General features: G+C 43.4%; 1 protein-coding gene across 5 annotated transcripts in view; it reads right to left on the bottom strand.

The window, feature by feature from the left end:
* Positions 1-15,171, bottom strand: part of nt5c2a (5'-nucleotidase, cytosolic IIa) — a 29,080-nt gene that overhangs the window by 8,883 nt on the left and 5,026 nt on the right. For 4 of the 5 annotated variants that reach the window (XM_029669596.2, XM_029669598.2, XM_065023237.1 and 1 more), the window contains 13 exons: positions 8,799-8,872; positions 7,319-7,436; positions 6,902-6,997; positions 6,676-6,767; positions 6,142-6,199; positions 5,957-6,050; positions 5,270-5,323; positions 5,063-5,146; positions 4,937-4,978; positions 4,693-4,800; positions 4,498-4,564; positions 2,478-2,648; positions 2,307-2,358 (listed from right to left, as the gene is read on the bottom strand). In XM_029669596.2, the coding sequence (XP_029525456.1) occupies positions 2,307-2,358; positions 2,478-2,648; positions 4,498-4,564; positions 4,693-4,800; positions 4,937-4,978; positions 5,063-5,146; positions 5,270-5,323; positions 5,957-6,050; positions 6,142-6,199; positions 6,676-6,767; positions 6,902-6,997; positions 7,319-7,436; positions 8,799-8,872 (1,110 nt within the window). The remainder of the gene's footprint in view (positions 1-2,306; positions 2,359-2,477; positions 2,649-4,497; positions 4,565-4,692; positions 4,801-4,936; positions 4,979-5,062; positions 5,147-5,269; positions 5,324-5,956; positions 6,051-6,141; positions 6,200-6,675; positions 6,768-6,901; positions 6,998-7,318; positions 7,437-8,798; positions 8,873-15,171) is intronic. The other variant, XM_029669599.2, reaches the window with a different exon arrangement.

Genomic DNA, 15,171 nt, shown 5'->3' with positions numbered 1-15,171 from the left:
CACCCTCGAAGCAGCGTTACCCATGCAGAGCAAGGGGAACAACTGCTCCAAGTCTCAGAGTGACGTTTGAAACGCTATTAGCGCGCACCACGCTAACTAGCTAGCCATTTCACATTGGTTACACCAGCCTCATCTCGGGAGTTGATAGGCTTGAAGTCATAAACAGCGCAATGCTTGATGCACAACGAAGAGCTGCTGGCAAAACGCATGAAAGTGCTGTTTGAATGAATGCTTACGAACCTGCTGCTGCCTACCACCGCTCAGTCAGATACTTGTATGCTTAGTCAGATTATATGCAGCACAGGACACGCTAGATAAACTAGTAATATCATCAACCATGTGTAGTTAACTAGTGATTATAATTGATTGATTGTTTTTTATAAGATAAGTTTAATGCTAGCTAGCAACTTACCTTGGCTTACTTCATTCGCGTAACAGGCAGTCTCCTTGTGGAGAGCAACGAGAGGCAGGTGGTTATAGCGTTGGACTAGTTGCAAGATTGGATCCCCCGAGCTGACATGGTGAAAATCTGTCGTTCTGCCCCTGAACGAGGCAGTTAACCCACCGTTCCTAGGCCGTCATTGAAAATAAGAACGTGTTCTTAACTGACTTGCCTAGTTAAATAAAGATTAAATAAAGGTGTAAAAAATATATTTAAAAAAAAATCTGCCATATCGGTGTCCAAAAATACCCTAATTAATCGGCCATTCCGATTAATCGGTCGACCTCTAGTCTGTAATACCTACATGTTTCAAGAAGACCACCATAGCCTCTGTGCCCAAGAACCTCAAGGTAACCAGTCTAAATTACTATCGCCCCGTAGCACTCACATCTGTAGCCATGAAATGCTTTGAAATGCTGGTCATGGCTCACATCAACACTATGATCGCAGACACCCTGGACCCACTCTAATTTGCCTACCGCCCCAATTGATCCATAGATGGCACAATCTCAATTGCACTCCACAATGCCCTTTCCAACTTGTACAAAATGAACACCTACGTGAGAATTCTGTTAATTGACTACAGCTCAGCGTTCAACACCATAGTGCCCTCCAAGCTCATCACCAAGTGGGGAGGGTAGACAACAACACATCAGCCACACTACACTGACCCTCAACACGGGGCCCCCTCAGGGGTGTGTTCTTAATCCCCTCCTGTACTCCCTGTTCTCCCACAACTGCGTGGCCGCGCACAACTCCAACACCATCATTAAGTTTGCAGATGACACAACAGTGGTAGACCTGATCACCGACAACAATGAGACGGCCTATAGGGAGGATGTAAGAGACCTGGCAGTGTGATGCCATGACAACCTCTCCCTCAACGTCAGCAAGACAAAAGGAGGTGATCGTGAACTACAGGAAAAGGAGAGCTGAGCACACCCCCATTCAAATTGAGGGGGCTGTACTGGAGTGGTTGAGAGGTTCAAGTTTCTCAGTGTCTACATCCATAAGGATCTATCATGGTCCAAACACACCAACCCAGTCGTGAAGAGGGCCCGACAACGCCTCTTCACCCTCAGTTGGCTGAAAAGATTTGGCATGGGCCCTCAGATCCTCAGAAAGTTCTACAATTGCACTACTGAGAGCATCTTGACTGGCTGCATCACCGCTTGGTATGGCAACTGTGACCATCCAAACGCAAGGCACTACAGAGGGTTGTGTGTACGGCCCAGTACATCACTGGAGCCGAGCTCCCTGCTGTCCAGGACGTCTATACCAGGCGATGTCAGAGGGAGGCCCTAAAAATGACCAGACTCCAGCCACTCAAGTCATAGTACCAATGCACCAAGTCTGGAACCAAAAGGACCCTGAACAGCTTATACCTACAAGCCAACCAAACAGCTACCCAGACTATCTGCATTGACCCTAATTGCAATAACTTTTTTTGACTCATCTCATACGCGGCTGTTACAGTTTACTATCCGTCACTGTTATTCACAGTTATATGTACATATCTACCTCAATTATCTCATACCACTCACTGCACATCGACTCAGTAGCCCTTGTATATAGCCAAGTTATCGCTACTCATTGTGTATCTATTATTAGGTGTTTTACTTTCCTTTATTTCTCTATTTTCTTTCTCTCTGCATTGTTGGGAAGGGCCCCCCCATAAGTAAGCATTTCACTGTTAGTCCATACCTGTTGTTTACGAAGCATGTAAATAAATTTAATTTGATTTTTTTTTTGATAGAGCACATTCGGTCAATAAAACCATGCCTAATTTAGTTTGTCAAACTTGAGCCTAAGTTTTGGCCGGATGTGGTTCAGTTTGTTGTGTAGACGAGGCAGAGACACTCACTTATAGAGCTCTGCCAGGAAGATGTCCAGAGACTGGAGCTCCTCAAACAGAGCTGGAACACAGAAACACACACGGTTGTAAGATATGCACAACAGTGCACAAAGACGCACAAATATACCTAAATACTGTTGTCAAGCATCAGTATCTATGACATGGGTGTGTTAAGCTCACAGCTCTTGTCAGTCCACACGTGCAGCTCCTGAGCGAGTTCAGGGATCACCAAGAAGGTCCTCCATCCCTGGCGTTTTTTGGACTTGAGGATGTCCCCAAAGATGTGGTCCCCAATGTATACTATGTCCTTCCCTTTGGCCCCCAGCAGGTCACACACTATGTCAGAGGAACCTGTGAGGAGAGAGAGAACTGAAAACTAAGGCCTTGTTGGAATACTTTTGGACCGTTTCCTTCCTCTGAGTCATCACTAGAGGTTCAACTACCACACGATAGTGATAGGTGAAAAGGGTTAGTCATGTCATATCAGTGATTAGAATGCTTTTCCAAAGTATTCGAACAGGGCTGTTGATGTTTGGCTCCTTGTAAATTCCCCGGCCCCTAAAGAGTGTATCCTTACAGGCTACAGACAGACATGGGAAATGAGACAGTATGGAAGCTCTACTTACATGTTTGTGTCAACAATACATTTCTAATTTATGAACGATATTTGTATATACAGTGCATTCGGAAAGTATTCAGACCCCTTGACTTTTGACACAATTTAAAAAATGATCCTCATCAAACTACACACAAACCCACAAAGTGAAAACAGTTTTTGAAAAACAGAAATATCTTATTTACATAAGTATTCAGACCCTTCGCTATTAGACTCGAAATTGAGCTCAGGAGCATCCTGTTTCCATTGATCATCTTTATGATGTTACTACAACTTGATTGGAGTCCACCTGTGGTAAATTAAATTGTACATGATTTGGAAAGGCACACACCTGTCTATATAAAGTCCCACAGTTGACAGTGCATGTCAGAGCAAAAACCAAGCCATGAGGTCAAAGGAATTGTCCTAGAGCTCCAAGACAGGATTGTGTCGAGAAACAGATCTGGGGAACAGTACCAAAAAATGTCTGCAGCATTGGATCTCCCAAGAACACAGCGGCCTCCATCATTCTTAAATGGAAGAAGTTTGGAACCACCAAGACTCTTCCTAAAGCTGCCTGCCTGGCCAAACTGAGCAATCCGGGGAGAAGGGCCTTGGTCAGGGAGGTGACCAAGAACCCAATGGTCACCGACAGAACTCAGGAGTGCCTCTGTGGAGATGGGAGAACCTTCCAGAAGGACAACCATCTCTGCAGCACTTCACCAAAAGGGCCTTTATGGTAGAGTGGCCAGACGGAAGCTACTCCTCAGGAAAAGGCACATGCAGCCGGCTTGGAGTTTGCCAAAAGGCACCGAAAGGACTCTCAGACCATTAGAAACAAGATTCTCTGGTCTGATGAAACCAAGATTGAACTCTTTGTCCTGAATGCCAAGCGTCATGTCTGGAGAAAACCTGGCACCATCCTTACGGTGAAGCACGGTGGTGGCAGCATCATGCTGTGGGGATGTTTTTCAGAGGCGGAGACTAGTCAGGATCGAGGGAAAGATGATCAGAGCAAAGTACAGAGAGATCCTTGATGAAAACCTTCTCCAGAGTGCTTAGGACCTGGGGAGACGGTTCACCTTCCTACTGGACAACGACCCTAAGCACACAGCCAAGACAACGCAGGAGTGGCTTCAGGACATCTCTGAAAGTCCTTGAGTGGTCCAGCCAGAGCACAGACTTGAAACCGATCAAACATCTCTGGAGAGACCTGAAAATAGCTGTGCAGCGACGTTCCCCATCCAACCCGACAGAGCTTGAGAGGATCTGCAGAGAAGAATGGGAGAAACTCCCCAAATACAGGTGTGCCAAGCTTGTAGCCTCATACCCAAGAAGAATCGAGGCTCGTAATTGCTGCCAAAGGTGCTTCAAAAAAGTACTGAGTAAACGGTCTCAATATTTATGTAAATGTGATCGTTTTTTTACTTATAATAAATTTGCAAAAATGTTTGCCATTATGGGGTATTGTGTGTAGATTGATGAGGGGAAAACAATTTAATCAATTTCAGAACAAGGCTGTAACGTAACAAAATGTGGAAAAAGCCAAGGGGTCTGAATACTTTCAGTATGCACTGTATAAATGATGTGTCAGGAGTGCGTTACCTCCAGAGTACACGATGCCGTGCTGCAGTGGTCCTGTGTATGTGCCAATCTTCAGCCGGCCTGTGGTCTGCAACAGCAAGCACTCTGGTAAGGTCATCGTGGCCATGCCAAAATGAACACACAAAAACGTGCACACACACAGACACCACACTGCTAGACAGTTTAACACATACTCGAGCCCAAACACACACTCACTGTGTCGACCTGCCGTAGCACTGTCCCCTCTCCGAAGAACACGGGTTTGCGGGCATCTACTAAGATCAGGTCAAAGTAGGACTGCCAGGGCCGATGGGGCATTCCCACCTGCAGCACAAACATACACACTGAACCTCTGTTCCATTTCAGCAGCTTGCCGCCTCCCCTAAACCCCTCTTCTCTTAGAGTTCTTAGGTCTGAAAGGAAGCAACAAGAATCTAAACAAGACAATTCAGTCTCTTACCTTTGGACCATGGGGGAAGTCAAACAGGTATGTCATTATTTTCTGAAATGATAAACAGAGAGACGTTATACGTGATGTTCATTGATTGTGTATGGGGTTATGTACAGTGCAGTCGGTAGGCCTCACCTCTGTGTATTTGTAGTCACTGTTGGTGGCCAGGAACACCTTGGCCACTTCATTCATCCGACTCAGGAGTAGAGGGAGCTTCCCCTTTAATGAAGAAAAAGTGTATTCAGCATATTACATTTGAAGTGATACGTTTACAGGTGTTAAAAAAGACAAGGTCACTGAAAATGTGTCAGATGCAATTAAATGAATGTGAAGTTCACTTACATCCTTGACCACATACTTTTCCAGGTTTTCAACCGTTTTTTCTTTCAAAGATCCCTGATGAAAACAGGCGACAAAACATTTAGACAGGTAATAGAAGGAATAACAGATACAATAAGTATGTTTACATGCACCCAAATAACCCAATATAAAAAACAGATTATGGCAGTAGGCCGAGTATGGCAATAGTCATGTACACACACCTTACTCTGCTTATCTTAATCAAAGTAAGCATACGCCCATTAAAACACCTGGTTTTCTGAGCAATCTTTCCAATTATTAGCACATGTAAACCCCTTAAATCGGAGGTCCAGCAGTGTATTTGATCTGTGCATGTGGCAGCACCAGCAGTGCAAGCCTCCCTCTTATGCGCGAGAGAAGTATACATCTTAGTTTTCACATAAACTTTATATGTCCGAACTCAGTATCAAATAAGCTTCCCAAAAATAACATGGTCGCTGTTAGTTTGAGTGCCAATTTTCTGCATTTTTCAAAGCCCCATTAGTGTCCATGGAAACAGGATGATTAGGGAAATCGTTCTTGCAAAGCATGTAAACGTTTTAATCAAACTATTATATCAATCTGACTATTCACAATAATGGTATTACTGTGTGCATATAACCATATTCAGTGAAAAATACTTTAATGGATTTAGAAGAGGAAGTGGGTGAGGCAGGGAGGTTGTTTTACCTTCAAGTGGACCCAGTCCACAGCATCACGGACATCCTGGAACATGCTCTTGTAGGACATGAAGAGGTCTCCATTCTTAAAGCCAGTCTCGCAGCTGGGACCACAATAACTTGAATTAGAAATCCCAAACTATCTGATAATCATTCAAAATGATTCAGTTTTCAGAGGGAGAGCAGCACACTCACCTTGTGTATTTGGGGCAGTTGGTGAAGAAATCAACCAGACAAGCAAAGAGGTAGGTTTCTGAAGAGGGAGCAAGGTAAGGCCATTTGAAACAACAATGTGACATCAGCAAAAAGGACATTCCTCAGAAAATAAAAAAACACTAACTTATGGAACAACAACCAGGGGAGTATTTGAGCAGTACTCTGGAGCAGTACTCTGGAGCAGTATCAGCAAGACTGTGAACACAGTTCAGTGAATGTCACTCAGGCAGAGGTATTCAAAGTTGGGGTCAGTGGGGTCACCCAAATAGTTTTTACGGTTTTGTTTTTTTAAACGTAAGAACAAAAAAATAAGAGCACAAACATTTTTGAGAAAGATTATTTGATTTTTTTGATGTTGAGTAATTTTATTTATTGGTTTCTTTTCATTTAGAAAATGTTATGAATTTAAGGTTATTTGAAATTGACAGATTTGAAAGGTTGTGTCATTAGATTTGGAGTGGGGTCGCGAGAGATCCTTGCCCCCAAAAAATGGGGTGAAGACTGCTCTCTCACCTGGGAGGTTGAACAGTGTGTTCAGAATGTAGAAGCGGTCAGTGTCTCCACGCTGGATAAACTTGTTGGGGTACATCTCCCTGATCTCAGGCCTAAAGGAACAGAGTGATTAAATGAGTATGATATGACTATACGCTGTGTGTATGTGCAATATGAGGGTACTTGGCATGAACACATGGTAAATGTTTAGTGTGAGGGTGATATCATTACGAGCAGCAGAACTCACCCCCTCATGAAGTTGAAGCCGTGGGCACAGACCAGGATGTTGCCGTATGCGTCGACCTTGAGCAGATTCCCGTGCATTGTGTCAAACAACAGGCCTCTGGAACCAGAGGGTGGTAGGACAACTTGTCAGAACCGTTTATATGTGTGTGAGATGGGAGCCATCATCTCTAAAAAGGCTTACTAACTAAGATGTGTAACTTTTAACCGGGGCCAGACTGAAAGGGAGTATTTTCCTCAAGACCCCAAGTTATTTTTTAAATCATATATTTGTGAAATGAAATCAGTTCAAACCAAGTACTGTTAGAAAACAAAGAAATAATTATAATTGACCAAATCAAAGACAACTCTATAATGGTATTCATAAGAATTCCATCTGGCCTTACAAATAACCGATATGAACGTGTGATGTCAGACGGACCTGGTGGGGAAAGCGGGGTCGTAGACAAAGTTGAGCAGCTCCTGTGGGTAACCGATGTGGACGAGACGTTCCACGGTCAGGTCAAATCCCAGCGACTCGTACTCAGGTGATTTATACACTGCAGTAAGCAGGGAGAGGGAAACAGTTACTGTAGTACAGGGTGATATACTCACTGGGAGAGAGCTACAATGCGGTCTCTCTGTGTTCATAGAGAGGGAGACAGATTTATGTGGCGAGACTGACAAAGCAAGATAGGGCCTACACACTGGAACATATGGAGGGATTTACACGTGGCCTCTGTGGACAGTTGAAATGAATCGGGTATGGGTATGTTAAGTGAATAACGTGCACATCCAGAACACATGTAAGCACATACACGACACACACGACCCACTAACTCACTAAGAGTGCTTCGACTGCACTGCAGATAGTGGCTATAGAAGCAAATGACCTGTAGCGGTTGGCATGTCAAAAACCCTTTAGTTCCTGGCGCTACTCCCACAGCCCCCTCCCCCCTCCCCCAGGGGTTGTTTCTCCCCACTCACTGTGTGGAAACACAACCCCTTAGCAGCACTTGTTTATGGGACGATGACTGGGCTCTATAAACAGGCGGATGTGAGCCGCTTGGGTTACAGTTATCCTTCAGAGACCCAAAGGAGGGCAGTGGAGTGGGGTGGGGGGTGGGGGTACTGGTTGAGATGGTGACGTATGCGTAAGGTACAAACAATGTCATCCAGGCTACACGTGTCACAAAAAGCAGAGCTGGCCCAATTGAGATTCTAGGCTATATCGAGACCTCCTACATGCAAGGGAGTAAGCTGCTGTATCAACACAAGCATTTCACCGCACCTGCGACAACATCTGCAAATCTGTGTACGCAACCAATAAACTTTGATTTGATTTGAGCAGGCGACTGTACACATTCTAAACACGCACACATTGTCAGTACACATAAAACACACACACACACACACTGAGTACACAAAACATTAGGAACACCTGCAATTTCCATGAGGTAGACTGACCAGGTGAAAGCTATGATCCCTTATTGATGCTACATCAGTCAGTGTAGATGAAGGGGAGGAGAAAGGTTAGATAAGGGTTTTTAAGCCTTGAGACATGGATTGTGTGTGTACCATTTAGAGGGTGACAAAATATTTAATTGCCTGTGGTAGTAGGTGGTAGTAGGTCCCATTTGCATGCGTTTAAAGTGTGTCAAGAACTGCAACGCTGCTGGGTTTTTCACGCTCAACAGTTTCCCGTGTGTATCGAGAATGGTCCACCACCCAAAGGACATCCAGCCAACTTGACAACTGTGGAAAGCATTTGAGTCAACATGGGCCAGCATCCCCATGGAACGCTTTCAACACCTTGTAGAGTCCATGCCCCAACGAATTGAGGCTGTTTTGATGGTAAAAGGGGGTGCAACTCAATATTAGGAAGATGTTCCTAATGTTTTGTACACTCAGTGTACACCTACCTGCCAGAGTGTAGTCCATATCAAAACCAAAGCACTTAATCTTCTCCATTGCCAAGCTTCTGTTCACAAAAACTCTGAAAAGGAAGTAGAGTATCTAGTCAGTCAGAGGTTCTGATGATGAACATATCCTAAAGAGGATACTTTGCATTAAAACAGATGATAGTAAAGGTCAGGGTCGTGAGTTCAACAGTACAGAAGTGGAGCAGTGCAGTAGCAACTCTAAATGTGTCCATACAAAATATGTATTCACAGAGGTTACACAGATCTTTACAATGTTGGAGGGAAAAAAATGGAGTCCAACTCAAAGGCCATATTTCATGTAAAAAAAAAAGTATTTGCCCCTTTTCTGATTTTCTCAATTGTTGCATATTTTTTACACTCAATGTTATGCAACACTAAATGCCCCTGGTGAAAAACTAATTGCCTCCCTAAACTCAATAACTGGTTGTGCCTCCCTACACTCAATAACTGGTTGTGCCCCCTTACATCAATAACTGGTTGTGCCTCCTTACACTCAATAACTGGTTGTGCCTCCTTACACTCAATAACTGGTTGTGCCTCCTTACACTCAATAACTGGTTGTGCCTCCTTACACTCAATAACTGGTTGTGCCTCCTTACACTCAATAACTGGTTGTGCCTCCTTACACTCAATAACTGGTTGTGCCTCCTTACACTCAATAACTGGTTGTGCCTCCTTACACTCAATAACTGGTTGTGCCTCCTTACACTCAATAACTGGTTGTGCCTCGCGGAGGAAGACATTCTTGGGTTTTCGAACATGAACTGCTCGTTTCAGGTCCAGGCACACACCACCTCAAATCAGGTTTACATCTGGACTTTAACTAGGCCATTCCAAAACTTCAAATTTGTTGCTTTTCAGCCATTCTGATGTAGACTTGCTTGTGTATTTTGGATCATTGTCTTGCTGCATGACCCAGCTGCACTTCAGCTCACAGACAGATGGCCTGACATTCTCCTGTAGAATTATCTGATACAGAGCACAATTCATGGTTCCTTCAAGGATGGCAAGTTATCCAGGTCCTGAGGCAGCAAAGCATCGCACTACCACTATCATGCTTGACCGCTGGTATGCGGTTCTTACTGTGGAATGCAGCGTTTGGTTTTCGCCAGACATCAAGGTTTTTTCTGGATCAAAAAGAGGATTAGGTGGGGTGCGTGGCAATGGATGCATTCGGCCTGTTGACACAGCTGGATTTTAGAGAACCTTTTAGAGGCCCCCATCTTTGCGGTGTAGATTCTACTGCAATTCTACTACACATTTTGCCATGGAGCATAGAGAAAATGCTGCAATTTTAAAGCTAATTTCCTGCAATTCTATGCATTTTGCCATGGCGAATGCTGTGTTCTTTTGCTCAAACTTAAAATCAATGCTGCTAAATTCATTGTCTTGGGAATTTTCCATTCTCCCTGACTACCTAGCTTTAATTTTGGTGATTGTTCATTCTCAAATAATATATTATTAAAAAATATAGATTGAGTATACCAAACATTAGGAACACCTTCATAATATTGAGTTGCACCTTCTCATTTGGCCCTCAGTACAGCCTCAATTCATCTGGGAATGTACTCTACAAGGTGTCCAAAGGGTTCCCACAGGGATGCCGCCCACGTTGACTCCATTGCTTCCCACAGTTGTGTCAAGTTGGCTGGATGTCCTTTGGGTGGTGGACCATTCTTGATACACACAGGAAACTGTTGAGTGAAAAGCCCAGCAGCGTTGCAGTTCTTGACACAAACCAGTGCACCTGGCACCTACTACCATACCCCGTTCAAAGGCAGTTCAATCTTTTGTCTTGCCCAATCACCCTCTGAATGGCACACATTCACAATCCATGTCTAAAAAAATAATCTTTAACCCGTCTCCTCCCCTTCATCTACACTGATTGAAGTGGATTTAACAAGTGACATCAATAAGGGATAATAGCTTTCACCTGGTCAGTCTAGAACATGGAAAGAGCAGGTGTTCTTAATGTTTTATGTACAGGTCCATTATATATTTTTTGACATACTTTCTATCTGGTTTTAGTTGTTCACAAGTTGTTTTTTTAGGCAGCAGAAAAATCCCTGTCCATAACAGGACCCATGTCGTCCAAAAGGTTATACTTTTGACTCATCTGTCCATAGAACATTCTTCCCCGAGTCTTTATGACCATCCAGGTGCATCCAGGGGATTTTTGGCAAACTTGAGTTTACTTTTTGAATGACATGGGTCCCACTATGTCTGGCAAAAACCAAACACTGCATTCCACAGTAAGAACATCCTACCAACAGTCAAGAACAGTGGTGGTAGTGTGATGGGTTGGGGATGCATTTCTCCATCCGGACCTGGACGACTTGCCATTATTGACGGAACCTTGAATTGTGCTCTGTATCAGAGAATTCTACAGGAGAATGTCAGGCCATCTGTCTGTGAGCTGAAGCACAGCTGGTTCATGCAGCATGACAATGATCCAAAACACACAAGTCAGTCAACACATGTAAAAGTTTTAGAATGGCCTAGTCATCCAGACCTAAACCAGATTGAGATGTAACAGGACCTGCAATGAGCAGTTCATGCTCGAAAACCAACAAATGCTCAAGGTGACAGTACCAGTTATTGGGTGTAAGGGGGCAAATTATTTTTCACACGGGGCATTGGGTGTTGCATAATGTTTATTAAATAAATTAAATATCATATTTTTGTGTTATTTGTACACTCAGGTTCCCTTTATCTAATATTAGGTTTTGGTTGAAGAGCTGATAACATTCGGTATCAGAAATATGCAAAAATAGAGAAAAACAGCAAAGGGACAAACTTTTTCACGGCACTGCAGTAAGATTTTTTACTTTTTACCATTTTTAGCATTGTTTACATGTAGGCTTATACATGAACAATAATTGGTGTTTGCTTGAAAATAATTTGAAGGAAATTAGCAGAAATCCACACAGAATGGAAGAACCACTGTACAAAAAGGTCCCGTAGTCTTGCATCACTGTTGTGTCAGTGTCAGCATTAACCCACTTCCTGAAAAGACTTGAGCTGTGTTCGAATACCCATACTAAAATACTGTATACTACTAGTTAATTTAGGTATACTGTAACAAAAAAAAAGGTATCTTTTCAGTTTAGCGTACTAGCGCTTCGCCGGACTAACAGAAGTTGATGCTGTTGCTATGCAACCTCTTGCTAGCTTGTTAACATAACAAATGACTAGCTAGACATTTTTACGATTTTGGGTGTGTTCGGAAATACAGTCTGTAGTTCCAGAGTGTGCTCCAGAGTGTTGTCAGATTGTCACTTCGTAAATTCAGAGCGTTTTGCTCTAGGAGCGCGTCACTGGACGCTCTGGCCGAGGAGTAGGGTTGAGCCGAGCGTTCTGACCTCACAACAGCAGTCAATCACCCAAGCTAACTGGCTAACATTAGCTATCTTGCTAGCTAAACTCAGCTAAAAAGAAATGTCCCTTTTCCAGAAACCTGTCTTTCAAAGATAATTCGTAAAAACCTAAATAACTTCACAGATCTTCACTGTAAGTGGTTTGAAACATTGAAACATAAACAATTAATGAACATGCACCTGTGGAAAGGTCATTAAGACACTAGCAGCTTACAGATGGTAGGCAATTAAGGTCACAGTTATGAAAACTTAGGACACTAAAGAGACCTATCTACTGACTCTGAAAAACACCAAAATAAACATGACCAGGGTCCCTGCTCATCTGCGTGAATGTGCCTAAGGCATGAGAGGCATGAGGACTGCAGATGTGGCCTGGGCAATAAATTGCAATGTCCGTACTATGAGACGCCTAAGACAGCGCTACAGGGAGACAGGACGGACAGCTGATCATCCTAGCAGTGGCAGATCACGTCTAACAATACCTACACATGATTGGTACATCCTAACATCAGACCTGCAGAACAGGTACAGGATGGCAACAACAACTTCCTGAGTTACACCAGGAACGCACAATCCCTCCATAAGTGCTCAGACTGTCTGTAATAGGCTGAGAGAGGCTGGACTGAGGGCTTGTAGGCCTGTTGTAAGGCAGGTCCTCACCAGACAACACCGACAACAATGTTGACTATGGGCACAAACCCATCATCGCTGGACCAAACATGACTGGCAAAAAGTGTTCTTCACTGACGAGTCGCGGTTTTGTCTCACCAGGGGTGATGGTCGGATTCGCGTTTATCGTTGAAGGAATGAGCGTTACACCGAGGCCTGTACTCTGGAGCGGGAGTGATTTGGAGGTAGAGGGTCCGTCATGGTCTGGAGCGGTGTGTCACAGCATCATCGGACTGAGCTTGTTGACATTGCAGGCAATCTCAACGCTGTACGTTACAGGAAAGAAATCCTCCTCCCTCATGTGGTACCCTTCCTGCAGGCTCATCCTGACATGACCCTGACATGTTGGATCAGAGGGTGAGTGCTATGGCCATTCCCCCCAAAAATGTCCAGGAACTTGCAGGTGCCTTGGTGAAAGAGTGGGGTAACATCTCACAGCAATAACTGGCAAATCTGGTGCAGTCCATGAGGAGGAGATGCACTGCAGTACTTAATGCAGCTGGTGGCCACACCAGATACTGACTGTTACTTTTGACCCCCCCCTGTTCAAGGACAGATTATTCCATTTCTGTTAATCACATCTGTGGATCTTGTTCAGTTTGTCTAAGTTGAATCTTGTTATGTAAATACAAATATTTACACATGTTAAGTTTGCTGAAAATAAACGCAGTTGACAGTGAGAGGACATTTATTTTTTTTCTGAGTTTATCTCCAGACACAAATAGCTAACTGGCTAACATTAAGTATCTTGGTAGCCATTTCCAGACACAAATTAGAGAACAGCTCGCTCTGACCATTTTACTCGCCCTAGCAGAGCTGGTTACGCTGTTTTGATGGTATCCGGGGTGTTGGTGACTGTTTTTCTGGCAACAATTTAATGACGCTAATAAGATGATGTTAATAATAAAGTCAATAAATGTTGGGTAGTTAGATTATAGTTAATATACTGCCTGTCAAGTTTGATATATTAGTAGCCAACTAACGTTAGGACAGTAACTAACTAACTAAAGGATAGCGTAGCTAACAAATTGTCAGCCAACATAACGTGTAACGTAATTTATTTGAAAAGTCATTACATTGCTCAACATTTGTCATAATTAATTAAAGCAGTGAATTTGTATCCGCTCTCGTCGGACATCGGCAGCATATTTTCCGCCATTTTCTTCAAATCTGAAAACATTGTGAATCCTCGCCCATTTTCTGAAGAATTGCATTATGGGCCCTAACAGCACGGAAATAGTGCCCACTGCTTGTGTACTTCGTATTTTGGCGAATTCAGTATGACATCCGGGGACTTTTGGCAAACTAACTATATCCGTGCTATGACCAATAAGCATACTACATACTCAATTCACGTCACAAATAGTAGAGTTAGTATGAGTTTTCGAACACAGCTTTGGTTTGTTGGGAGACTAGCCTAATGTCTAGATTGAAAGAAACAACCACTCAAACTCAAAAAGAAATCACTACATCAATGGCATGCAAATCCGTTTCTACATTTGTTACGTTGTCTGCTACACACATCTGAACTTCAAACTTCATTAAGCCTTCCTCAGATTTCCCCTGAAACCTGGCATCATTGTATTGAATTATAGGTCCACAAATGTGCTTACACACTGCTATGTTGAGTCAATTCCGTTATAACATAAGCAATCCACGATACAATGAAAGGCTCAGGTAATCCTCTTTTCCAGTGAAAGTGAATTAGGCAAGTGCTTTGTCTGCTGCTGGTGCCCATGGGCATACTGAAAGGCCTTGGCAACCACTCCAGAGTCTGTGCAGTCAACTCTTGCCTGACATCTATTCCAAAAAAAGCAACAGAGGAAGAAGGAATCATTTCACAGCACTATGGCTAATTTTGATTCAAAAGAGAACGGAAGGTAGCACACCAACCAAAGGACACAGTGGCTCCAATATCTAGGCCTCCACTGGCACATCACTTAGAATGGAGCAATGTGTTAGACATGCATTTTAAGTGCTGGGCAAGTGTGAATATTGCAACAAAGCAACACATTGAAGTTCACTGGCCTTTTTGATGCCATTTAAGAGGCACTTTCGGCTCGTCTTGTATTTATTCGGACACTAGGTATATTCACTATGAGAAGCCTACATCGTACGGACCAACAGGAAACACCTGTAGTGAAGTTCACATTTCAGACACAATGAAAATGTGAAAACGATTTTAAAACAAAAGAAGCTTGAAAATGCACCAAGGAAAATGATGCAGATCAGTTGAATATATCTAATAGGAAGCAAAGTAGGCAATAACATTCTAGATACTCCCTCGCTCCAACAAAGCCATACTG

The sequence above is a fragment of the Oncorhynchus nerka genome, linkage group LG10, assembly GCF_034236695.1.
Source record: "Oncorhynchus nerka isolate Pitt River linkage group LG10, Oner_Uvic_2.0, whole genome shotgun sequence".
NCBI lineage: Eukaryota > Metazoa > Chordata > Actinopteri > Salmoniformes > Salmonidae > Oncorhynchus > Oncorhynchus nerka.
The sequence above is the reverse complement of the archived record's forward strand: the minus strand, read 5'-3'. Positions and strand labels throughout refer to the sequence as shown.